This window comes from Mauremys mutica, chromosome 10, assembly GCF_020497125.1.
Source record: "Mauremys mutica isolate MM-2020 ecotype Southern chromosome 10, ASM2049712v1, whole genome shotgun sequence".
NCBI classification, from domain to species: domain Eukaryota; kingdom Metazoa; phylum Chordata; order Testudines; family Geoemydidae; genus Mauremys; species Mauremys mutica.
Window position 1 is genome coordinate 34,689,042 of NC_059081.1, and position 26,568 is coordinate 34,715,609.

Genomic DNA, 26,568 nt, shown 5'->3' on the forward strand with positions numbered 1-26,568 from the left:
TCATATCCAGCAATCTGTTGACTGGATACATGAACAAATAAATCAGAAATGGAATGTGTGTATGGATTCTCCCCATCAGTTCGTTTTAAACTAAAGCTATTAAATTCTTCAAGCAAGCAAATAATAACTGAGCAGACACACAAAAATGATAGGAAGATTAATAAGTAACTGCTGACTTACAAGTTTTTCATCAGCTGTAGGCTGAGGGAAAACAAAGCAGGCAATAACTATCTGAGTATAATGAATTGGGTGCTGAGGGAGTCAAGATGACAAAACAGAGAACGTTTCTTTCATTGAAAAGTCTAAACAAAATCATATACAAATTTAGCAATGGGGCAGAATCTAAACTGCTGAGATACATATGGTCATTCTTTGCCAAGAGATACTAGAAGTCAGGGCCTTTCAGGTTGAGCAACACTGGGGCTGAGTATTTTCTTAGTGCAACTTATTTATTTACACTCCATACAGCAGTCCGGGAATAGAGGTAAGTCACAAAAGCATGCAGGCAAATCCTCTCTTCAGTAATTTCAGTCAAAACACCAATGCCTGGCTCTCATGGAGTAATTCTGTCCTCATAATTAACTCTGTGTAGGGAGATTAAGGCAGTGTGCAAACTCCCCTGATTCTTTCAACAGTTTCCCACCTTCCCCATAAAGAAGCTACATTACAAAACTAACTACAATACAAAGATTTCTTCAGAGACTGAACAGTGCTCACAAAGTAAGAAAAACAACTTGTAAAACTATGTGTAACAACATCATCTAGTGCCTTCTACCATAATAGCAAACGTGTAGGTTGAAAGTTTTGATTGAAATTGTTTTTCAAGCAATAAAGACAGTGGGCAAAATTTTCAAACCTGGATGCCTAAATTAGGGCTTGGCTACACTTGCAGATGTAGAGCGCTGAGAGTTAAACCAGCCCTCGGAGAGAGCAGTAGGGAAAGCGCTGCAGTCCGTTCACACTGTCAGATTCAAGCGCACTGGTGTGGCCACATAAGCAGCTCTTGCAATGGCCAGAGAGAGCAGCGCATTGTGGTAGCTATCCCAGCATGCAAGTGGCTGCAATGTTTTTTTCAAATGGGGGGTGGGGTGGAGTATAACAGGGAGTGTATATGTGGGGGGAGAGAGTGGGGTTTTGGGGGGGCTGAGAGCATGTCAGCATGCTGTCTTGTGAGTTCACACAGTAACCACAGTAATGGTTTGATAAGCATGCTGGCTTTCAGAAACGGAGCTTTGAAAGTGGATATCCGCATTCCTGCAGCGATTCCAAAAAAATTACAAGTGTGGCCACTTGATTTAAGGGGATTATGGGACATTTCCAGAGGCTGATCAGAGCGCAGTAATGCAACACCTCGTTCGCACTGACGCCTGGGTGTTTCAGCCGAGGCGCACCAAGCGTTATGCTTCTCATGGAGGTGGATTACCAGGAGCACTCCAGCTGCAGAGTCCAGGCGCTCTAAGTGCCTTGCCAGTGTGGACGGGTCGTGAGTTAGGGCGCCCAGGGATGCTTTAATGAGTTCTAACTTGCAAGTGTAGCGATGCCCTCAGGTCTTACATCCTGATCAGAAGTGGCCTGGTTTTCTTTTGAAATCAATGGGACTTGCAGGTGGGCTCAGCAATTCTGAAAATCAGACCACTCCTGTTTAGCTTTCTAGATATGGATTTTGAAACCTAAGTTATGCATGCAGGTTTGAAAATGTTGAGCAGTATCAAAGCATCTCTGGCTGAGGTAGCATAAAGACCTTAAGATAATGAAAACAGAGATTCAGCCAAGTAGGTGATCCAACCATTTGATCTGGATGCAAAACAAGCGCTCAGCAATAAAATGGGGAGCCAGGCCCATCCTGCACATTATTTTCATGTGAATTCTTAGTTCACTAGTCTTCTATAGACCTTGATATAAATCCTCTGAATGAAAGTGAGCTTGGGCATTTATATGATTCTGCCATTTGTTTCAGATGGGGTAGAGTTCTGCTGAACAAATAGAATGTACTGAAGAGAGACATGGAATTTGAGATTTAAGTTCACTGGCAGAATTCCATGAGGAAGATCAGACAGCACCTGCTCAAACTACAGCATTATCACCATCAGGTTTCATAAGCAATAAGTTCACTTATGAATTTAAGGTAAATTATTATTCCTGTAAACTACAATTTCTATTCTGTCAATCTCATAGTAACGATTTTAAAGCAGACTATATCTTCAGTCATTTAAAAAAAACCCAATGCTATTTTATTCATATAAAATCTTTTTAATAAAAACACAGCAAACAACCTTGTAATTCACTATTCAATGAGTAAAACGGCACTTGTGCACAGACTGTGTTGGTCCTCTGCACAACAAAAGTCCCACTTAAACCCCACTTAAATGCACAGGTCTTGCATTTGTATTGGTCCTCTGTACTAAGGTGATTTTCACTCTAAGCCAGATACACTACAGATACACTACTATAGAAGTGGGGCTATCCTCACTTCTCAGCAAAGATTTAATAGCAGAGTAGTATGGCGAGGTCTCTTAATAATACAGTTTCAGGACTTTTAGAAAATATACTAGAGTATGTTTACTATAAGCGTTATCAAAAGTAATTAAAACTCCATTTGTTAAATGACTAGAGAAAGTACACTTTGAGATGCCTAATCTATGTTTTTAAATTGTATTTGATTACTAATTTGCTAATTCGCAAAATTAAATCCTTAGCAATTGGTTTTCGAGTTATTCATCCAATTTAGTGAGGCTCTACTGAATAGTCAGGTTTGATGCAATGCAATCTTAAAAGTCAAAGCTTAATTCTCATCTAGAAAAAAACAATAGCATAAAACACGATACACAAATATAGTTGTATAGTTTAAGATTCTTAGTCAGTAAGAAAACATAAGAGGACTCTGTCCCAGTCATATTTAAATTAGTACGGAGTGATGACAGGCTCTTTAGACTCAGGACTGGCAAGCTGGCTAAAAAGGTGGAAGTGTACTGTTATAAAGAGAGGCATTATTAGGGAAGCAGTAGACCATTTCTTTTCCATGGCTACATTGTTGGGGATGCAAGATAGTCATAACAAATCCAACTGTCATCACTAACACACCAACAGTAAGAATCAGGCTGGATATGAGGTTATCTGAATGGTTCCATCGCTCTTCAGACAGCTTCAGATAACATGCTGTTGGGATGATAAAAACAAGTGGAGTAGCACTGAGAATCCCCTGGTAGGAGGAGACAAAAAAAACCCCATAAGTGCATATATTCACATCTCCAGCACAAAACAAACATTTATAATTAGTTTACAGTTAAATGTTAATTAGATCTGTGCAAAAAGTTTCCTATGAAAAGAAACTATAATAGTGGCTTTTCTGCTGGGTGGTTTCAATCACCAAAACCCAAATAGATTGCAAAGGAGTTTGCACTATAATTTGAAATGTCTCAGGATGAAGGAAACAGTTACAACTTATTCATTTTACTGTAACAGGGTGAAATTTTAGCCTGCATGAACTTGCTTTCTATTAAGCCAAAATTACATGAAAAATGTCAGCTCCAGAAGTACAGTAAATCCCACAGTTTGAATAGCTTTGAAATATTTTGTCATATGAAATATTTAGGAACATTTCCTGATAAGGTTTTAGAAAAAATGTAAAGAGGCAGTATTATTCATTAATCCTTACAGTTCTTTCATGCACTATCACAAACCACCTACTTGGATTTCCTTCAAGTTTTTACCTTTCAGTAAAACAAGGAAAAGCTTCCAGTGCATGATAAACATCAATGCAGCAGTTTAACTTGCTCCTAGCAGCTGCTCAGAACAATATTGTTGAGCAATGCCTCCAAACATAGACCCTCAGTCAGGAAAGCATCCCTGTTCAGGACAACACTTACACATGTCATGAACTTTTAAGGGAACTAACTACAAGTCCAGCACATGTTTAAGTGTTGTCCTGGGTAGGGATGGAGTTAAGCATGTGCTGAAGTATTTTCTTAAGTAAGCACCAGTGCAGGCTATAATATTGTTGCAGCCATGCTTCATTTGCCATCAGAGAGCTTTGCATTTCTGTGCCTGATGTTGGAACTTGCCACCCTCTGACACACGCTTTATGAGTAGTCTGCATTAATTTCAGTTAAGAGTATCCATAAATTTGTTGATTAGAGAGACTACAGGGGGTGTAGCAATCCATACGTTAATGTGTCTTTGTTTCATTCATCTGTATTTTCTTGTTACTTATATTGTCATGCTGGGAAGTGTTACTGGCAGACATCAGTTACAGACCTGGTAGAAATCAATGGGTGTACTATGCACCCTTCATTCAGGCTACATGATGGCGCAATTAAATGGCCCTTTTGCTTATTTTAAGCTATTTATCATTTGGAAAGGATTAATTGGAAAGAAACTATGCAGGTAACAATGATTTGAGAGAAGGCCAGTACAGATCTCCAGTATCAGTGTGAGCACAAGCAGCTAATGTGGCTGTTATAAAGCCTCTTCTCATTGCTCAGGTGGAAATTAAACTGTAATACAGAGAACATGTTCCTCACCAAGGCCCTAATCCTTCAGGCTATTACTTGTGGGCAGATCCAAGGATATGCCCCCACAACTCACTTCCTTCTTGTTCACTGATTTCAGTAGAGCTTGCAGAATCAGGTCCTAGGATTCTCAACTAAGTGAAATGAACAGAAACATAGACAGCCATTTTTAGGTTCCTTTTATCTATCAGAAGCAGTGGCTCTTATTACAGAGATCTCTCAAACCCCCTGCTATTACACCCTAAAGTGTGACATACCCATACTTGTTATATTATTCATAGTTTCCAAGGCCACAAGGGGCCACTGCGATAATCTAGTCTGACCTCCAGTATAACACATGCCAGAGATCTTCCCTAAAATAATTCCTAATGCGTATCTTTTAGTAAAACATCCACTTGATTTTAAAATTGTCAGCGATGTAGATTCCATCACAACCCTTGGCAAATTGTTCCAAAGGTTAGTTACTCTCATTTTAAAAATGTACACCTTATTTCCAGACCGAATTTGTCTAGCCTCAACTTCCAGCTGTTGGATCATGTTATATCTTTCTCTGCTAAATTTAAGAGCTTGTTATTAAATATTTTTTCCCTTGCAGGTACTTATAGTCACGCCTTAATCTTCTCTTCATTAAGCTAAATAGATAGGCTCAAGGAGCTCAGTTGCTATTAGGCATGTTTTATTATAAATATCTGGACTGAAACTGAAGCTAGAGGACTGGTTAAAAACTAGAGTTACCATAAATTAAGACTGGCTAATAACACAGGCATGTTTTGATGAGCTATGTAGTCTGCTTCCTCTATTATTACTACTATTTCAGATTGGCTAACAAACTACGTTCACATACAAGACTCCACAAGGTGGAAATGTTTTTACCAGAAAAACCAGTTTTCAGACTGTACCACAGGGGTCGGCAACCTTTCAGGAGTGGTGTGCCAAGTCTTCATTTATTCACTCTAATTTAAGGTTTCGTGTGCCACTAATACATTTTAACATTTTTAGAAGGTCTCTTTCTATAAGTCTATAATATATAACTAAACTATTGTATGTAAAGTAAATAAGGTTTTTAAAAAGTTTAAGAAGCTTCATTTAAAATTAAATTAAAATGCAGAGCCCCCTGGACCAGTGGCCAGGACCCGAGCAGTGTGAGTGCCACTGAAAATCAGCTCATGTGCCGCCTTCGGCACACGTGTCATAGGTTGCCTACCCCTGCTGTAACAAGTGGCCAGGGCCAGCTTTAGGCACTGTGGAGCTCGATTTGAAAGAGCTGCTGCCAAAGACAGTGGAGGGACTTCGGTGGCAGCTCATTTGGCTTCAGTGCCTTCGGCAGCATGGCAGCAGAGGGTCCTTCTTCCGCAGCACTGATCAAGCTGCTGCTGAGGACAGCGGCGGCAGCTCTATTGGCTGCCGGTGCCTTTGATGGCACGTCGGCGGAGGGTCCTTAGGGATTTTGCGGGGCGTCTTAGGGGCGTGGGAACCGATTCGGGGGAATCGGGGGAATCGCCCTAAAGCCGGCCCTGCAAGTGGTCCCTCCCAGACACTGCCTTGTGGACTCAGCACAGCCCTGCAAGTGGCCCATTTCCTCAGTTTCCCTTTTGAGTCCCCAGTAATTCCATGCAATCTTATCTTCTAGTCCCAAACAATTTATTTACAAACGTGTAAGTACTCCATAATATATCCCAAAACATAGTCCATATCACCCCAGTGTAAATAATACTCTTCTTCTTTCTGTGTGCAACCCTGTTCCTTCCAGCGGGGACTCTCCTTTTACCATTCCTCTGGTCCAGCTCTCCAGCAAGGAGATGCCAGTGGGTAAGCCCCTCCACTGCTCTCCCTTCTTTCAGCCTTCTCTGGCCCTTGGCTCTGGCTTAGGGTCATCAGGCAACTCCCTCTGCTGCTGCTGTTGCTGCTGCTCCTCCTTCTGCTTTCAGCCAACTGGCCCTACCTCTTTGGCTTAGAGACACCAGCCAGCAAATCCCTCTTGCTGCTCTCCTACCTTCAGCCTTCTCCCAGGAAGCATCTTCTTTCTTTGGCAGTTCTCTTCTCCTACCTTACTCAGTCTGCTCTGATTCTCACTAGATCTCACCAGGCCTCTTATTGCTCCCCAAATGCTGCCCTGCCATCTTAATTGGCCCATCTGGGAACACTTGGCCTGGAACAGGAGTGCTGAGGCCAGTTTCACTTAATGGGCCAGCTACTCGGTTACACATTCTTTAACACTTTGTGTTGTGTAAGTATTAAAGACAAGGAAAACCTTAGTATCTGTCTTTAAACTGAATCCCTGGTTTTGGAGCCTCTGTCTTCAATTTGAGACAGTATCAGAGTCCTAGGGATGACACTTTGCAAGAGATGTATTTTCCCTCCTAGGAGGTCATTTTTGGACCCCCCCAACTCTGGCCTTCCCATAGTGAAGACATTGTTGGTGGCTCAAGTGCAAAGGAAAGTCCAATAGCAGTGGAAGAAATTGGTTGCAACCGCCCTTCTGCCATGAGCTTGACAGGAATCCAGGCTCAAAAGTCAGCAGCACTACCTGGGGAAGGGCCATGGCTAGAGGATGTAGTGACTCAACATGAGATACCTATAATACTGCAGTAACTCTAATTATTTCCTAACAACAAGTGTCAAGATTTTAACAGGTCCCATTATACTCCACTGTCTTATCTAACTGTACTTAACTACTGATAGTCATGGTCCATAGCCATCAGCCATATCCTTTGATAAGTCTAGTCCACTGTACATTTACTCTTGAAGGTTATGAAAGTCCTCTGACTATCCAGCCTGAACTTTTCTTCCTTAGCTTCAGGACATTGTTCTTTTATCTTATCTTCTGAGGAGACAAATAATTCCTTTCCTTCTGTGACACTGTTAACACTATACTATGTTGCATTTAAAAGAATATTGTAATTTTTCAGAATTCCATTTATATTAAAGAGTGATTAGTAAATAATGGAGCACTAGGTGCACTTACGTTCAGCTCTAAAACTATTCCAAGGCAATCATACACTAAAGATATGATTGTGGCTAAAGCAACAACAATTACTGTCACAGCAACATGGAGAATGGTGGTAAGGGTCCCACTGAAAAACACATTGGAAATTACCTGAAATGAAAACACAGTTTGTAACTTTACTTTGGCCATTTATTTATTTTAACAAGCAGCATGTTTTAAATTCTATGTGCTATGATTTATAATGAAACTGAAAGGAGCGGGTAAGAATGTTATGGCTCTCAACCATCTCAAATTCTTGACTTCAGTGAGAGGTGTCCCTCCTTTTCCAGAAATTACTTCATATTAAAATTATGCAAACCCCCCAACATTTGACTTTCCTATATTTTCAGGACATAGTGGTGTTATTCTCTTTCACCTGATAAACACAGTGAAACCTTCTTACCATGAAGTCATTTATTAAAAAAAAAGATTTCCTACAAATTTCCCATTAATCGATTACAGTACAGTGAAACATTCCAGGATTTTCCCTCTAATTCACTATAAATCCCCTGCCCCAATCAGTTACAACCACCTCCTGAATACTATACTGGAGTTCACTACATGCCAGTTCCATTATACCACACTGAGAATTTAAGTAGCAGTATTCAAGAAAACAATATTAAGTTTATGAAATCACAAGAAAAAGCCCACTAAATGCTATAGCTAGCATGCTCCAGGCCATTAGGTATTGTTATTTACATAAGATTTGTCAGTAATTGCTATTAGGACTGATCTCACCATATATTTTACAGATTAAGCATATGATTAAAAACATCATGGAAGAAGAGATAAAATGTCTCACTTCTCTAGTCACAAAACATTCAATGGGGAAAGTCAGGATTATAGTGACTCCATAGCAAAACCTTCCAAATGTAGCAAGATCATCATCTCTGCAATAGTTTTCAAATATATCTCCTAGAGAACAGTGAAAAATGAAATTATTTTCAAATTAATGACAACTGTGGCTAATTTTTAGCTGACATTTACACTTGTGCAAATAAAGAGATAAGTCACCAGAGTAACTGTATACAAAAATTTGAGATTATCTGACCCACTTTTGGACACATAAATCAGAAAACAATGATTAAATAATCACAAATTACATTCAAAATTAACTTTAACCACCCCGATAGTAACAGCATTTTCTATTATTTCTTGTATTCTCAAGATCATTTCCACTTAACTATTTACTTATCTATCTATCTATCATACAAATATTAGAGGGTTAAGCCTATTGTCATCCTATTTTTTGCAGCTTTCTTTTTGAGATTACTTTGTAATGGTGCTTCTGGTGTTTGTTTTTTTTCCCCAGTCGGTATGTGACACAGTTTTAGAAAGAAAAATATTTGGTTAAAAAAAAAACAGATTTCCTTTTTGTTATTCTTAGGACAAGAACAATCATATAAGGAAGACTAGATGGGTACAGCTAGAGACCTGAATTTCCTGTGCATCATATTACAGGATCTAATCACAGCTGCAACACTATACTGGGGGATTTCAAACCTTCAAAGCCCTATGTAAACATATGGATTATTAACTGGTAATTCCTTTTGCATCAGTTTACTATTTTACTGCTATCCAATTCAAGTAAACACCTCACCTAGTGATTATAGCAAAGGACCCCAGGGAAAGGTGACCATAGGATCTAGTTCAGGCTGAATGACTAACTTACCATGAACATGAACAAATCTTAAGACTATACCTAGATGGCCTACCAGGTTGTTTCCACCTGATTTCCATTATACTATATATGACTTGCTACTTTTAGGAGTCCAGTAGAGCTCAAGAAACAACCAGATTTGTTCTGGAGAAAGAAGAGATTGAGGGAACTGGTGAAAAAGATGAACGATGAGATGGAATTAGTGTATAATATACTATAGTGTCTAGTATATATATACACACACACACAAAATAGGAAGGTGTGATTCTCCCAGTCCCAAAATATATTTTTTAGTCATTCTGTACTCAGCCAGTCCAGCTAGAATGATGGGTACAAGCAATGACTAGAGTAGGTTGCTTTCCTGGATAAATAAATGGGGGCAGAAGGAGGAGGGAAGGGAGTGAAAATCCCCTACTCCAAGCACAGCTAAATGCTGCTGTCTGCCACAAAAAGATGAGGTGATAAACATTCTCTTACAGCTTTAAACTGGACTGTAAAAGAATTGTGAAACAACTGAAGAAATGTCTCTAAAATTGTTTGGCTGACTTGAGAAACAATGATATATTTAACAAATTTCTTCCTCCCTTAATGCTTACCTCTCTCTTCCCACTCATTCCTAATGACAGAAAGAGAGCAAAATCTGTTACAAAGACAGAGAGAACCCTATGGTACATTTCTGACATTAATAATCTAGGCTGCAGTTTCAAAGTGCATAACTGAGTTGTGCATATGAAAAATGTAACTCTGTTTAGACAGAGGATCCTCAAGGCAAAAGACTATGTCTTTAGGAATACTAGACAGAAAGTTGCTCCCCCCACAAACCAACCTCACTCTCCCCTCATTGCTAGAAGGGAAGCTGACTCCCCTTCCCCATACACTCTCAGAATGTCTCTTTTCCCTCTCAGCAACAGGGAATGAGTTTTTCCCCATCAGCTGCTCAATTCTTCCACAGAGACTTGTGTGTGTCAGTCATACCAGTCAGTGACAGCCTAGCCACCTGCACTCCAGGGCAATTTCATCCTGAAGGAGTGCAGGTGATGGAAGTATCATTGCTCCACTCTGATAAGATTCTGCTGGGCACATGGGAAACAGCTCTAAGTTAGCCACTATAAGAGCACTGCCAGCAGAGCGTGTTGAGGCGATGTGTGGAAACTATTTAAGCTTTTATATGTACTCATCATATTTCCCCATCCACTCTGGCCATGCTCTACCCCGGGCAGTGCTGTTTATTTTAGTGCTTTGCTAAACCCATGCAATCCTTCCAACAGAGGGAAGCAGTTTTGTGCTAATGTATCTCCTTGGTGTGGACTTTCCACCAGCGGGGCTCTGCTCCTGGGTCTGCACCATCTTCCGCAGCACAGACCCTGGGCTGGCTTCTCACCCCACTTTTTGACTACTAGGTAAGAAGGGTAAATCCCACACATTCCTTTTCAAAGTATAAATAAAAAGACAATGATCAGCTTGGCATTTCCTCCTCTCTCTACCCTGCAGGGAGTTAACTGAACTCAAACAAAGAGGGTGGAAAGTGTCAGAAGGCCAAGATAAGCCTTAAAATAGACGTGTAGAGTATCTTACCTTCTGTGTAGCCGGTAAATGTCACATATCCACATACAGCAAACACCACACTGATAAACAGAGCCAGTGAGACAGACACATGAGTGATGCGAGACCAGTTACTCAGAGTGGGTTCTTCCAAAGAGCCATAGATTAAAAAGCTGTTATGATGGCAAATGAATGCTGAAACACACATGGCAATTTAAAAAAAAACATACATTTAATTAAAAATAAAAATTTTGTACCAAGGTAAGCTAGTGTATTCCAGGGCAGTGGAAATATAGCACAGTTTAAATCAATTCATTATCACAAATACAAATGAAGGGTGCAGTACATCGCAAACATCAAACAGCATCACATTTTGGATATTTATCTCATTCTACGTGGGTCTCCACCTTCCACTCAGCAAATATGATTCTGATTTCTCATCCCCAACAATGCCACCTGGTTCTCCCCTACCAACCCCAGACACAGCTTCCTGCTCACAATTCCACTTCAATCTCCAGTGCCTCTCCTTCTGGTGCGCCCCTCAGGTTTTACACCATGATCCAGTCTGGGGCTTCTCTGTTAACTATGCCCCAGAATGTACAGATGAAAAACTCCAGAGGATGTGACATTTCCCACTCTGGGACAACAGGCATTTTGTGCAGTAACAAGCAATCGGAAGACCTCAGAGTACCAGCACACGAGAGCCTACAGAAGGATATCAGAACAGTGGGAGTAGAAGTTAGAGTGGGGACTATGCATATGAGAGGAGATTTATCCAAACCTGAATAAAGGTTTAATTCTGGCTAATGGGAAAAGATTAGGGCTAGCTCTAATTTTGCCTAAACCATCTTAACACTAAGGTAAAAACTTAAAAGGAAAATGCATATGCCATGAAGGTCCAGACGTAAAGTAAAATTCTTTCAACCATTAGGGCTGACTTCAGATTGAGAAGAGATGTTCAGACACACACACACTTACCAAATGACATCACCCCAATGGCTTGTATTGCATTAGACTTTGCAAATATCCAGGCATTCTCTGTTTTGGGTCTAAAACAGAAATTTGTTTTAATCGAATGTCCCCTGTAGGTGATCAATTATTAGAATTATTTTAAAATACTATATATAACACGGTAAGGCTAGGCAGACCCTTCTGAAAAGAACTCCTCTGTACATGCTTTGGTAATAAAATGCTTGTCATTCAGAGATATCCTTTTTTCCCCTTGTATTTATAAAACTATCATTTCTAAGAGTGCTTCTTATGGCAATGTGTCAGCACTTTTAATGAATAGTTCTGGTATTGCAACTTAAAAAAAAAAAAAAGAGAGAGATTACCACATCCAAAGAAGCTGCACATCTGGAAATGGCAATCAGGACAGTGAAGGCCATGGTGCTGACCCCATGTGCGGTCAGGTTAGCCAAATAACACTGTAGATCTCTACTCTGAATATTATGGGACAGATTTTTCCTCTGGATCTGCACATGTAGATCCTGAGGATTTCAATGGGAGCTCCACATTTGTTCCTAGGGCTTTAGTCCAGATGTGACAAATTCTGCCCTCATTCACATTTGTGCAACCCCACAGTCCCAAATAGGTCTGTTCTTCAGGGAATGATATTCCCTCTGGTAGGGAGGGTCTTGCACATCCCCGGAGCCCTGTGGTAAGAAATAAATTTAAAGAAGTACAACTAGAACAGTCCTGCATATGGAGGAGTTTAGGACAGGATAAGGAAGGAGCCAAGGGATTCTGTATTATGTGGCTCCAATGACTCTATCAACCCCCCACAAGTTGTGTGGAAGAACTGCAGTGACTGTATGCCAAAGCAGCAGCGAGCTGGGACAAAGGAGAACTGCTGTAGGCCTGAGCCCTGGTCATAGGTTGGTAGATTTTGGTGGATTTAGCCGCCCCCCCCCTTCTACACCACCCCTTCTCCCATGAATTTACTCAGGTTTTATACAGAGGAAATCAATTTCATTCTAGGGGCTTGTCAATACATGAGATTTTTCCAGATATACTTACACAGTTAAACGGCAATAGCTAGATTGATATAACTTCCCATGTGGACACTCTTATTCAGGAATAAGAGTTCCTTTTTTCAGTTTAGCTTGACCTGCTTCCAAAGCAACATAAGCTAAACAAGAACAAAAAAACACCCTCTTATTCTGGTAGAAGGGTCTGCACAGGGAGTTACACCAACAGAACTATAGCAGCTTAAATTCACCTTACGAATAAGTCCCTGTGGAGGCAAGCCCAAAGTGTATACTGAAATAATCAACAGTCAAACAGAACAGTTTCCACTACATGAATTCATGTCTTACCTGTCGCTGGGCTGCAGTTACCACTTTGATTTATGTATTTTTTCAAATTGTGCATAATTTTATCATCTTATTATATAGAGAGTCTTGAAAGTCTAAACTGCTGTCAATCTCCATTTTAAAATATACTCAGGGAATGACAGCAGAATGCAATTTAGATTAAGGCCCAGAAACGACAGTTTGCAACAATCTTTGTTAAATCAGATCCAGAGTTTAATACATGAAATTCCATCCTGTAAAACGATTTAGAAGCTCCATATATGTTGATGCACACTCTGGGGAAACGGAGAAGCAAGAACACCCTTTTTCTAAGCTGCAATCTGTTCACGTACCAGATGGAAGCTGTATACCAACTGAGCACTTTTACAGAAGTTCTACGGAACAGACAAAATGGCATTACAGTGGAGAATGCTGCCATACAGCTAGCTGCTGCTAATTTTGCTTGCTTCAATTTCCACTTTGTTTTGAGGGGAAGCTGCTGCCACCTGCTGCCTCAGCTGCTGTACTCTTCCTTCACTGCAAAACAGCATGTCACAACTATCACACCACCTCTGTCTCTCTCTCCCCCTCTTTGTTACTAAGTCAGCTCTTTCAAGCAGCAATTTCCTTAGCAGGTGTTACTTTAGATGTTATTGCTGCCAAACTTTTAAACCCTTTCAAAACAGATTTATTTTTTTTGTTCATTCTCTCCCCCCATTCATTATCTTCCCATTTCTTGAGAGGTGTCAGGCTTTCCCTAAGAACAGATTTTAATAACAGCAATGACCTGATTATTCCAGCCTCCATATATAAAAATGTTGGGGTTATTTTATAAATTATGTTCCTTTACTATTAAATTCATATCAACCAAATAGTAAAATCTTCATTTTCCATTTTAGAAATATGGCTTCTTAGATCCAGATGCATATTTGGCCCTGATTCAAAAAATATCACTATTCATGACAGCACTTAAACTTGAAGTGAAAGGGTTTTAAGTATGTGCTTAACCCAGCTTTTATATGCAGAAAATCACTTACTGTGGCACAGGTGGGCCGGGGAGTTTTTATAGCTTGTTGGGGCTGTGGGGAGGGGAGGGAGGCATGTCTCATAAAGAAGCAAGAATATGAGTGTCTCATAAAAAAAAAAGGTTGAGAATCTCTGTACTAGAGCAAACTTCATCATCATGGCTGCCAGACCCTCCATTTCCTGGGACCCCAGGCCTTTTTCATCCTGATCCTGAGAGATGCCCTGACCAGACCAGGTGACATCGCCACCTCTACTGGCTTCATCAGAATCCCACACACCACCTGGGATTCTCTCTCTTCCCTCCCCCCCACCCGCCCACTTCCTTTTCTTTCCCCATCTTATTTTTTTTTTCTTTCCAATCTCTCTCCTTTTGCCTTCTGTTTAATAAAAGTCTGCCTGAGGTGGCCAAGACTGCATATTCTGCAATACTGCTGTAAGCCTGTGACTAGAAATGCAGCTGAAAGAAATGGTCTGTAACAGCCCGATGCTGGTATAAATTTGCCAGGTTTCACAGTAGCTGATAAGATTGTGTGTTGTGCCTGTGTTTTTTCTAGCAGTCATATTGCAAGTGAAAGTGAGTATCAGAGACAGAAGCTGCATTTTCTATCTTTACTGTTCTGTTCTCTCCCCTCTTGCATGTGTTGATCTTGTTTGGTCTTTTAGGAAATGGAATCAGACTTTAGCAGCAGCAACTCCAGCCTATCTCAACAAACTTACTTCCCGCCCCCAAAAAAGGACACATATTACCATCTTTAATACCATCTAAGACATTGTCAATTGAGGGTTTTTTTCCTTTTAAAAACTCTTTCCAGCTAAAAGTTAAAGGGCTGTTATTAAAATGAAAGTCTTATTTAATACTTTACATTTCAAATGCTCTGTTTCTCCTTCTTTTCTATATCTCCAATGAAGGATTAAAAGGATTTTTAATGGTGTGTTTGGTCTCTGTATACAAACCCCAAATCTTGTTAAAAATTGTTTAATGTTGGACAGAGACAGTGTCTTGTTAATACCTTTGGCTCTTTGGGTCCCTTTATTCCATCTAAATTAATACAGCACCACATCACAAAACTACTATACCATTTAGTCTTATTGGGTCTCTCTGAACAGGAGAAAAACTCAGGACCTTAACTGCATTTCAGGTCAGGATGAGATATACTGGAGATAAGGTAAGGAGCAAGATTACTTGGAACATGGTTGCTCTGTTCCTTGCCATCAGATACACATTCATGAAACAAATAAAAATAATCACAAAATGTATCAACTATTTAAAAACAGTCACCATAACTGAAACTAAGATATACCAACTAAAGCCAACCTATTGAAAAATTAATGCCTACATTCTGTTTAAATGCATGCCTTAGTGGTGGGGAGAAAAGCAAATGAGGCTTTAGTTGGGCTTTATTTTCTTTATTGATATATGTATATATGTTAATCTAAGAGGGTTTTGATTTGTACAAATATAAAAAATAATAATTCTTTTTAAAAAACATTGAATCAGTTTCATCCTTGGTTTAACACTGACAATTTCAAATCAGGGAGATCAGAGATTAAATTAGACATAGCTATTTATTGCTGGCCAGTTTACTAAATATGGTACATTTATTAAAGCACTCTAACATACTAAAATGTATGAAATAGAAATGGATTAACAATATTTAAACTAAACCATGATAGTATCATAGCAATTTAGTTCTATTGCCAGTGGAAGTCAGATTTTTTTCAATACATAGACATGGAGAAAACTAATTTATATTATCCTTTGATATAATTGAGTATTCAAAAAGAATTTGTGAAATCTTTCTAACCAAGAATTATGATCCTAAAACCCTTTCCATTATAATATTAAGTGCAGGTTGTGAAAGACTGACAGTTTCCTGCAATGTCCTGAATGGACTTTATTGACATAAATTAAACGTTTTTTAATTAGATTAATACCTATGGGGTCAAGTGTATTAAAAATAAAATTGCATATGTGTTGTTGTGAAATGGTATGTATTTCCATGGGAATGGTAAATAGGAGAACTGCAGTGAGCGAGTAGGCAAATTCACTCAAATTGTAATATCTCCAGAGAGACCCCTCCCCTGGAAAAGTCCAAACATACTAGCTCAAACTAGATTCTCCATGGACCAGCAGACAAAGGAAGGGGTTTTGTATAAATAACTTGGATTTAAACTGGGTCAGGGCCTTCTTCCTGATTCAGCAAAATGGACAGGATCCCTGGTCCATGGAGGGCCCCAATCCTTATGGTTCTGAGCTAAAGCTATGATAAACTGGTAATCACGAGGAATAAGCCTTGGGTGAGGGTTTGAAGGACTGTTCCTGCCAGAATCCATGTTAGGGTTAGGGTTAACTCTGGTAAGCTTATTAGCATGTGTGTAGGTTCTTTTATTGTTTTTAATACATTTTCTCTGTAATACTTTTTACCTTAAGAATAAAGTTGGCTTGCACGGGAAGTGCTGTGTTGTATCTCTGTAGAAATTCACCTCTTAACTGAAGAGAAAGCAAGAAGGTGTCCTTGGGCAACCTCTCTGTGCTGGGAATAACACAGTTAAGGTGGGGAACTGTGCAGACTGGAATTCCCCCGACAGAAGGGAGAGTGGCGTGGGCCCTCACTCAAGAGAGACAACAGCAAGGGAGCTGGAAGCCTGAGGGAGGTGCTTTGTTGGAAATAAGCCTGAGGGGAATACAGGGGCAGTAGCCTGGAATTGTGAGACAGGTTATATTTATATAATATCTTATGAGTTAACTGACCATTTAAAATGCAACCAGAAAAAGAAAATAATGGTTTTAATACCACTGACATTTAAAAATTATTATAAAGCTCAAGCTGATTTGAAAATGGCTGTAAAATGCCTCCATCACCACATGCATTTCTTTGCATGAACATTTTTAAATAAAATGGAGTTTTTACAGCTATGTTATATGTAATAAGAGTTTAAAAATGAAATGATGGTAGGATTCTGAACTTCAGTTACGGGGTTGTGAATAGAGATGTCTAAAGAGTCAATCTTTAGAAAGTAAGAATATTCAAGAGCCTGCAGGAGTGCTAGAACAATTTGTATAGTAGGGGTGCTGAGAGCCACTGAACCAAACTGTAAGCTGTGTACATGATGGAAATTACTTCAAACCAGGGGTTGCTGCTGCACCCCCAGCACTCCTAGTTCCAGAACCTATGAGAGCCTGAGTACCTGCTGTTAATAAATGGACTGTGCATTAATGACATGAAACACTAACTGCTCTGACTGAAACACAACCATCTTATCTGGATATGTGACACCAAACTGAGATTGTGCTATTTGGGAATAACTCCAGAAAAGTAAAATCCTTAAACCTAACCATACTCAGGAAGTGCATCCTAGCCTTTATTCTTAGAGTAAATAACCAAACCTCTCAGTACTGGAACAGAACTTAATAACCACAGTTTGCACTACCTAATTTCCACATAGTATCCATACAGTGCAATACCACATACACAAAATTATATATAGGTATATAGATATAAAATATCCCTTAACATTTTTATTAACATGTAAAATAGGAATGGAAAGAACGTATCACTCAATTAAGTTGATTTTTCTGTTTTCATAGGAAGCATTATGACGTCTGTCCATTATGGGACACATTCTTCAATTTATTCCTGAACTGGAGTTTAAAAAGCAGAAACTCAGCGGCAGTACAAAAACACAGTGAGCTGTATAAGCAAACACTAACTGTGATGTCTAGCTCATTGTTAGATTGAAAGCCAGCAGCTCTGGAATTGTAATTTGACCTCTTACATTTATTCCCTCTATCTCAGTGGGGGATGAAGATCACAAAGGCTTTAGCAACCTTCATGGAACTTAAAGGGAGGACAAGTTGCAAGAGGGAAGAGTTTTGAAGAGCACCAAGAAGTCAGTCTGTGTGCATAAGGATAGCTGCAGTTACAGTGCCTTGTTAAATAGTTTTCTTAGTAAAAAGCTAGTTTAGTTTTAGAAACATGGAGTCCAGCATCCAATACGTTAAATAGTTTCTTCTCTGAAAGAAAGAGTGGAGGAGCTTAAGTGGAAATTGACATGAAATGGAAGCTAGCATAGAGAAACACTAAAAGTAACAACAATCACAAGGAGAAAACGCTGGCTGACATCCAGGACAGGAGGGAGGTGGAACATGAAGAACAATGGATGCATCAAGGAAGAGTATAAGTTGTAAGAAGAGCAGAAAGGACAAAGGTATGGGGCCATTTAGCCCTGATACCTGCAGCAAAAATAGGAGAATATTAAACTGAAAGAGATCCTAAGGGAGGTTACTAGCCCAACCAACAATGAAGAGGCCACAAATTAAATGAAGCCAACAGCAAGACAGAATTGGCAAGTAATTCTAATCGCTTACTGTACTGAGATGTGTGGCCTGAGACATGTGTTTCCCAGATAAAGTAAGACCGTATTCAGTCTTCAGGATACCAATAGAATGTATATCACAATAAAGGTGCTGGCTAATGTAAAGAATGCTGGGGAATCCCCACTGTTTGTAGTCTGAGAACAGAAAGGCTACAAATGCTGTTGTGGAAGGTGCATCACATAAAGCTCTAGAGTCAGACCCAGACAAAATTGTTTGGTCACAATATGATCTGGGTCTTTTTTGTTATTAAAATGTTAAAGTCTCTATCACAAAATCCATTGTGAGGGGAAATCATTCTGTCTTTAGTGTTGTACACTGTCAAATAAGAGACAGCGAGCCTGGTTTTTCAGACTATGGAGGGAGCAAGGTTATCTCTGATCTCAGCCCAGCCACACACAGCAGGTATAGAGAGCTCATTGAAACGAAAAAGTATTTACAAAAGAGGAACTGGAGTCACACTTTTGTACCAGATGAGCTGCATGTTTTGTACCAGCAAGAAGACTTCCATCTTCTTAAATGGAAGATCGGTGATAAAACTGCTATATTAAGGTGTAGATTGGCAATTATCAAGATGACTCTTCTAATGGAGCACCAGACAGCAGATTTAATTCAGGTTTGACTTCTAAATTTATAGACTTAAATTGTGGAATTCAGTTTCTGTTCTCTGGCAAAACTGTAGAATGAAATAGGGAGTGTGGAATGTTAGTTTTATGCTCTGGATTAAACTATTTCAAAAACTGTAGCCACTGAATTTAATCTTAGTCAACATTATGAAAGATAAATTAATAATGCTCAAGTTAGCCTTTAATTTCTAATTGACAGAGGTCTTTCTGACCATCAAGGAAAATAAATAACTAAAATTAAGTGACATCATCTAAAATTCTGGCATGGCCCTACTTGAAAATAATTGGTGTATTTCCCCACTCTTTCTTAATGAACTGATTAGCAGTGGTGTAAATATAGAGTGTCTTTGTTTTTACTTTTGGATTTCACTATATGGTAAAGTTTCTTTGGTCATTACATGATTATTAAGGAGCAAGAGAGCATCATATTCCTACTTTCATGTTGTTTTCTTGAACATTTGGTGTTTCATTACTGTGATCAGCTGCCAGATGCATAATTCTCTCACAGCTACATTTATGTGTGATCTTTAGAGGTTGCTCTCAAAAATTTTGTGATGATTTATTTATTATGCAGGCACTGACATAATGGTATTCTTTCAAATCAACACCAAAAAAATGTTAAAATGCTCTGTCTTTATAAATGGCATTACCTATTATCCCTTTTCTATCAATATATATTCATAATTTCATCCTTAAGACATGAAATAGCTTAATGCAATATGAATGTGTTTGAAGACTGTTACATTCTGAAGATGAGATAATACTAACCCATTGTTGGTTTTGAATGTGTTAAAAAATTAACCCAGTATAAGCAGATGGAAGTAAAATGAGGGAGAAACAGTCTTTTTTTTTTTTACTCCACAACCTCTCAAATGTAATGAGGGCAAAAACTGTAGGCTCCACACTGGAAGTTCTTAACAGCTACACTATCAGCTTCAGACGGCAGTGATTATTTATTTATATAGGTGACATTCAATGAAAGCAAAACTGAAAAAAATATATAATGCCTTGACGCTACTTATGCCATAAGGGGAAAAAAAAAGTCAAACCAAAAAATATCCTGATGCAAATATCAATTATTTCTGAAGCCTTCCACAAAAAATTCCCCCTCAGTCCCACTCCCTCACCCACACAAAAAAGCAGATATCTTAGTTTTTAGATTAACTGAACATTAAAGCATGGTTTGGTATTGAACAATGCCAAATTACTACAAGCCTCCCGGAAGCACCTCCCAGGAGAATACAAGAAAATTGCATTTCAAATGAAATAAGTGTGGCAAAAAGGTTTACTTTAGGTCTGCCTCTTGGCATATTTTGACTGGACCCTAGAGACACCTGAATAGACAATTTAAAGCTTAGGCTACTGAGTGAGACTTTTCAATTTTCTCAGTTACATCAACAATAAAGAAAAATACATGACAAGCTTATAGGAATACAAAAAGGATTTAAAAGAAAAAATGTCAGACTACATTAAAAATATATTTTGGGTCCCCCAAGATATATTAGGGAGATCTGGCTTACTTTCCCAGTCTTCTCTTTAAAAGCAAAGGGAATAGAAAACCCTCTAAGAGCCAAACAGAATTCAGAAGCCCAAGTATCCGTCCAAAGACACTGGTGGTGAAGGAGGCTGCAACGAACTGTCACAAGACAAGGAAGGAAGACTGCAGTCCATAGTTGCTGCTTTAAAAGCAAGAATAAGATATGCAATATAAATAAAATCTAACATGGTGAAGGCAAGTTCAAATGAGGACATAAATGCAATATTTGTTGAAAATGGCTGAATTTTTTTTAAAAGCCACAAGTTTATTTAACTTGAATCTAATAAACCTCTGTAAACCCAAGGTCTAGTCATGCTAGTAGCTTGGAAAGGTGGAATTCTCTCATTCCTTGTATTGGCTTCTGGCTCATTTCTATGTGAATCAAGACCTGTTGTACTGATACACTGCAGCACCATACCGGTATCACCACCCCTTCTCACTCAGAAAGACACTTATTCTTCCCAACCTTGGACTGACACCCATCTGTCCAAGTGGCAGATGACTTTATATCCATTCTGCAAAGAGAAACATGTGCCCCATCTCTTAAATGTTGCAAAACAGAAAGACTATTCCCATTCACCCCCCTTTAGCAGGTGGGATATTGAAATGGGACTCAAGAAACCTGGGTTCAATTCACAGCTCAGCCAGACACATCCTCTATGGCTTTAGGCATGTTATTTAATATAGCTTCTGCCTCAGGTCCCCAACTGTAAAATGGGGATATATGGCCCCATCCACATAGTAAGTACCTAGATCAGTGGTGGGCAACCTTCGGCCCACGGGCTGCACACGGTAATCGGCTGGTGGGCCGCCAGACATTTTGTTTATATTTGCACAGCTGCCCACAGCTCCCAGTGGCTGCGGTTCGCCGTTCCCAGCCAATGGGAGCTGCGGAAAAGAGTGCAGGCCACAGAGACCAGGAATAGTGAAAAGGTTGACACAATGAAAATATGTCTCATTCTAAATATACAACTAGAAATAGATTTCAGAAAAAGGTTTATGGGGCTTCTAGAAAAGTTAGTCTCTTTATTAGATTAGATTTTGAAAGGAGAAGGGTTAAAAAAAAAGTGTCTCAAAGAAGCCTCAAAATAATCTACCATAAAATACCAAAATCACTTTTTAAAAAATCATCATCAATTTTTTAATTAAAAAAACCCGGAACAATGCCCCATGTTTTACAATACCGTATTACGATGGTGTTACCATAGTAACAAGGTCATCATCAGTAGCCATTATATATTACTTCATTTTTGACAGGGGAGTTAGAAATCTCTCTTTTAAATGTGCATTTAACAAGCTCTGTGAGAAACCACAGCTTACCAGATCATTCCACTGAAACAAAACAAGGAAAAACACTCACAGTGCTGAATGGATCATCTTTTATGGATCATGCACACATACATTTGTCACATTTTCAGAAACAAGACTGCCATTCTAGCTATTGTGCCAACACTAGAAAAATATGCCCTATGATTGGCTTAATTATCAGACAGTGATCAAACAAGACAAATAAATGGTTATGTGAAGCAATGTTCAAACAGTTATGCTAACAGCTCTACGGTGTAAGAAGCTACTTCACATACTGTACAAACACTGAAAATACTGCATAAACAAATCTAATGGATAAAAAATTAATTATATGTTCAAATAAAGGCTGTTTTCCTTACTACAGGAATTTCACATACAACTGAGGACACCATTCATTAAACAATGGATAAAGCAAATGTTTGGGTTTATGAAGGAGGAGCATTAGATCCACAAAAACCTTACTATAGCAGAATTACAAAAATGATTACCACAACAAATGCATGCAGTGAACCATCCGGAACACTGCAATACCAAGTATTACTCAAAGTGCAGTAGAGTGCTTGACTGCAATTTCTGCCTGCTCATTCAGCTGAGAATGATGTAATGGTGTTTTTATTTACTGTATAGTTCAACCTTTTTTTGTTTTTCCCTACTTGTTTTCCAGTTCTGGAATTTGAAATAATTATTTTAATGAACAGTGAAATGTCAATATCAATTACATTAATTTAACATCAGTTCCAACTTGACTGTCCCCTATGTGAAAAACAGTTAGACATGACATTTCAAGGACATCTACTCTCAGAATCATCATTTCTGAAAGTACTGTCTTCGAAGAAGAGAATGAGAAGAAATAAAATATCAGAAACAGTATCTACAAGCAACACATCCTTATGATAAAGTAGATTTAATCTAATAATTTTAAACCACTACATATTAACCCAGAAAACATGCAAAGCAGCATTAAGGGTGTGCACAAATATGAGCAAGAATGCAGAATTTTAAGACTGAAATACCATCCTCAATCTACACTACTTTGAACCAGATTGGGCCATTAAGGCACTGGCTTACTTTTGCACTCATGCACCATTCCGGGAGGAATTCTGGGAACAACTGTGTTTTAGGAGCCATGATTTCTCTGCCAACACTCCACCACGCAGGGGGGAGTATGCCCACTGAGCATTCTTTGTACAGTTGGCTTGCTACCTAGACTAGTGCTAGGGCAGAGCATGGCTGTGGCCAGGCTTTCCCCTTTGGAGTAATTCACACACCCAGATGCTAAATGGAAGCAGTCCCTATGCTCTTCCAAGCACACAACTGCTACTGTAAATGGTCCCTTGCTCAGGAGATGCAAGAAAAAGAATGCCCCTGCTTGAACCAGGCACAATCTAGTTTTTTGTCTATGGAACCTGCTGCAATAGTGGACAATCTTGCATGCCATGTGTAAAATGTTCTAATCCCAGGAGACAGCTGCACAATATAGATGAGTTAGGGATGAGATTTCAGCCATAATCTGAGTAAACTACAGAAGAATTTAAAACACCACATATGTAGCTGCATCCCTTCCTTTTCCCTATATCATAAATTCTAATCTCAATAGAACTGAACAGCAGGTTTAAAACAACTTTTCAATTTGCTATTAGTAAAATGTATGTTATTTCCAATCCTTAAAAGAGACAAGACCTGGTGTTTTACTTCTACACATACAAATACAATATAATCACAATAGAGAAAGTACATTTGATTTGTAAAATTCACTCTGTGGCAGCCAGAAGTGATAAAAAATACTTACACTAGTGGGCTAAGGGTAGCTGCCCTTATCATCACAATGACCAGGATTACAGCTGTTAAAATCAGAGAAATAAAAGATACCTGCAAATTACAATTCAAACGTTTTATCAGTTCGCTGGTCAGAATTTCAGTAGTTTTAGAAATACATTATTCTATTTGAAAACTTTCTTCTTTCTTCCAAAAAGTGAAATTAATAGCATAGCTACATTTTTAAAGTGTCTGCCTTTCCAGGGAAGCAGGTCTTTGTTTTTAAAGAAGCATTCCAAGATTTCCATGTTTTATTTGCTGTCATTGTCTTTTAACTGCTTTATGACCAATTGAGCCTTTAGTTCACTGCTACTACAAAGAGCTTGTTTGCAGAAATGCTGAGCATCTTTGGTTATTTCATTTAGAATTGTGAGTGCTCAGCAGCTCTGAAAAATCAGACCCACTGTAGCTATTTTATGAGTAAATGGCAAATGTAATTATGTAGGTACAGGATTGTTATTTATTTATTTTCGTCGACAGCTGTTTGTGTAGCAGCAAATATGGCTCTCTTCCCTTGTATTTTGAGTATGCAGGCTGGCTAGTCCCTTCCTGTGAACTGCAATGTTTTCCTGTGTCTGAGTGGTTGTATAACACAATATGATCTGAAATTACGAAACATCAGACAGATTCTGCCCAGACTTAAGTCAGTGAAGTTGCACCTGCTTACAGCTGGTCTGAATTTGGCTTTATATCTTTTAGGACACATGAGACATCCATAAATGTTTTAAGCTTAAGGTGTTATAAAGCATGCAATTGTAAAGACATTTAATATACATAGGCCTCAATTTTGCATTCTGATAAGCATGGACACTATTGCTTCCCCGCTGTCATCATTATACAAATGATTTGAGCTACATTCTTAGGGGGAGATGATGATGTAAGATTAAGTAGCTGCAAACCAGATTGTGGTCACCCCCGGGCATAAAAAGGGTTGCAGTTTGGCAGCATTGGTCTTAGAGCCAAATGCACCTTACTTCAGTCAGTTGAGTGGCCTTAGGGCCGGTCTACACTGGGGGAGGGGGAGGATCGATCTAAGATATGCAATTTCAGCTATGTGAATAGCGTAACTGAAGTCAAAGTATCTTAGATCGATTTACCTCTTGTCCTCACAGCGCGGGATCGATGTCCGCGGCTCCCCCTGTCGACTCCACTACCGCCGTTCGCGCTGGTGGAGTTCTGGAGTTGACGGGAGCGCTTTCGGGGATCAATATATCGCGTCTAGATGAGACGCGATATATTGATCCCCGAGAAATCGATTGCTACCCGCCGATACGGCATGTAGTCTAGACGTACCCTTAGTAAGGAGAGGAGCTGATTAATACTCTAGGCAAGCCACCAAAATGTTCTACTATTTCATTACAAATTAAAATTAATTTAAATATAAGCAATCCATGCCTGTGAAGAAAGTGATCAAAAATTCAACAGTCAAATCTAAAACTGATTTCAGAGCACAATGAAGAAAGTTCATTTTGTTGAACGTTCCACATTAAAAGAAGAACTAGAATTTGTTTTTAATACTTTTAGAAATTAGCAATATTTGCAAGCAATCCAAGCAACAAAGGCAATATTTACAATAAATGAGATTTTATTCATGCTAAGAGGGGAATGTTTGCTCATTAAAATATTTAGGTCTTCTTTTATAGAAAATGATAATTTAATAAAATTACAGAATGTTGAGTTGTTTCACACTGTTAATAATTCCATCATTTTAACACTTGTTGTAAGTATATTTCATTTTCATTCAATCAAGTTATCATGAATTTAAAGTGCTTGTTCAAAATGTTTAACATGTAAGTGTGATAAGTCCCTTTATATTCATTAAGGACCAGATTGTGATCTCTTTTCCCATGTTGTATAGTACCTTGCAACATAAGTATTCCCACTGAAATTGATGTAACTAGTTGGGGAGTAAGGTACTACCCCATCGGGCCCTAAATTTGATGTGTGGTTTCTTTAGGAGGGCAGTAATAATTTAATCTCTCAGCTAACATGACGTTATTGGCTTGTATTCTGTTGTATTTAGGACTTCAGAATAAGGCCATCAGCACCATGACTATTCAGTCATAATGTTAAATTCACTTGTCGGAGCCACACAAAAGGATTCTTCAAATGTATTCTACTCTCCTAACATGCACTGAAGGTTCAACATCCATTTAAGTCAATGGAAAGTCTTCCAATGACTTAAATGCGCAGTGAAACATGCCATGAAATCCCAATGAAAACAACTGGGAATACACGAAAGAAGGGAGAACAGAACAGAGATGTGTTTTGCAAAGGAAGATGTTAGCCTATCAAGTGCTTTACTGTGCTGTAAAAAACTGTTGGAAGTGTAACTGGACATTCTCTAGCAATATAATAAGCTGCATTTAAAACAATTTGATATAATTGAACCAAGATATTCATTACCTTTGCCAGTTTTGCTATGTCACGATAGAGAGACATAGGCAGGGTAAAGATGATGGTAGTACATAGAATAATGACTTGGCGGTAAGTAAGTAAGTTATCTGGACCAACTAAAACATAAAGGAAAAAAATATACATTTAGATTTCTCTAAGAAATGGATGTGAGGAACAGATAAGTTACATTTGAAATTCTAGTAGCAATGTACCTTAGACCATGCCCCAAACTGAAATCAAGGAAACTCCCACAGATGTCAAGGTTAGGCATTACCTGGCCTTAGGACAGATACACCTGCCCAGTGCATGCTCATAGGGATTTTGTGAGAATAAGTTGAGCACATGCCAACATATGTACAGTATTGTGTGCACCTAACTATGAAATTCTGACCCTTCATGTGTAGATATATTATAAACATCTGTCATGGGTGGGATTTTTGAAAGTGCTCAGTGTTGGCCTAACTACTCCCACTGAAATCAGTAGAGTTTTACCA

General features: G+C 38.9%; 1 protein-coding gene across 4 annotated transcripts in view; it reads right to left on the minus strand.

The window, feature by feature from the left end:
* Window positions 1–2,256: 2,256 nt before the first annotated feature.
* Window positions 2,257–26,568, minus strand: part of SLC38A11 (solute carrier family 38 member 11) — a 35,001-nt gene continuing 10,689 nt past the window's right edge. For 3 of the 4 annotated variants that reach the window (XM_045031655.1, XM_045031652.1, XM_045031653.1), the window contains exons 6-12: window positions 26,084–26,190; window positions 23,652–23,731; window positions 11,675–11,745; window positions 10,730–10,891; window positions 8,297–8,409; window positions 7,474–7,605; window positions 2,257–3,199 (exon numbers count right to left, since the gene is read on the minus strand). In XM_045031655.1, the coding sequence (XP_044887590.1) occupies window positions 2,951–3,199; window positions 7,474–7,605; window positions 8,297–8,409; window positions 10,730–10,891; window positions 11,675–11,745; window positions 23,652–23,731; window positions 26,084–26,190 (914 nt within the window). In that variant the 3' untranslated portion in view covers window positions 2,257–2,950. The remainder of the gene's footprint in view (window positions 3,200–7,473; window positions 7,606–8,296; window positions 8,410–10,729; window positions 10,892–11,674; window positions 11,746–23,651; window positions 23,732–26,083; window positions 26,191–26,568) is intronic. The other variant, XM_045031654.1, reaches the window with a different exon arrangement.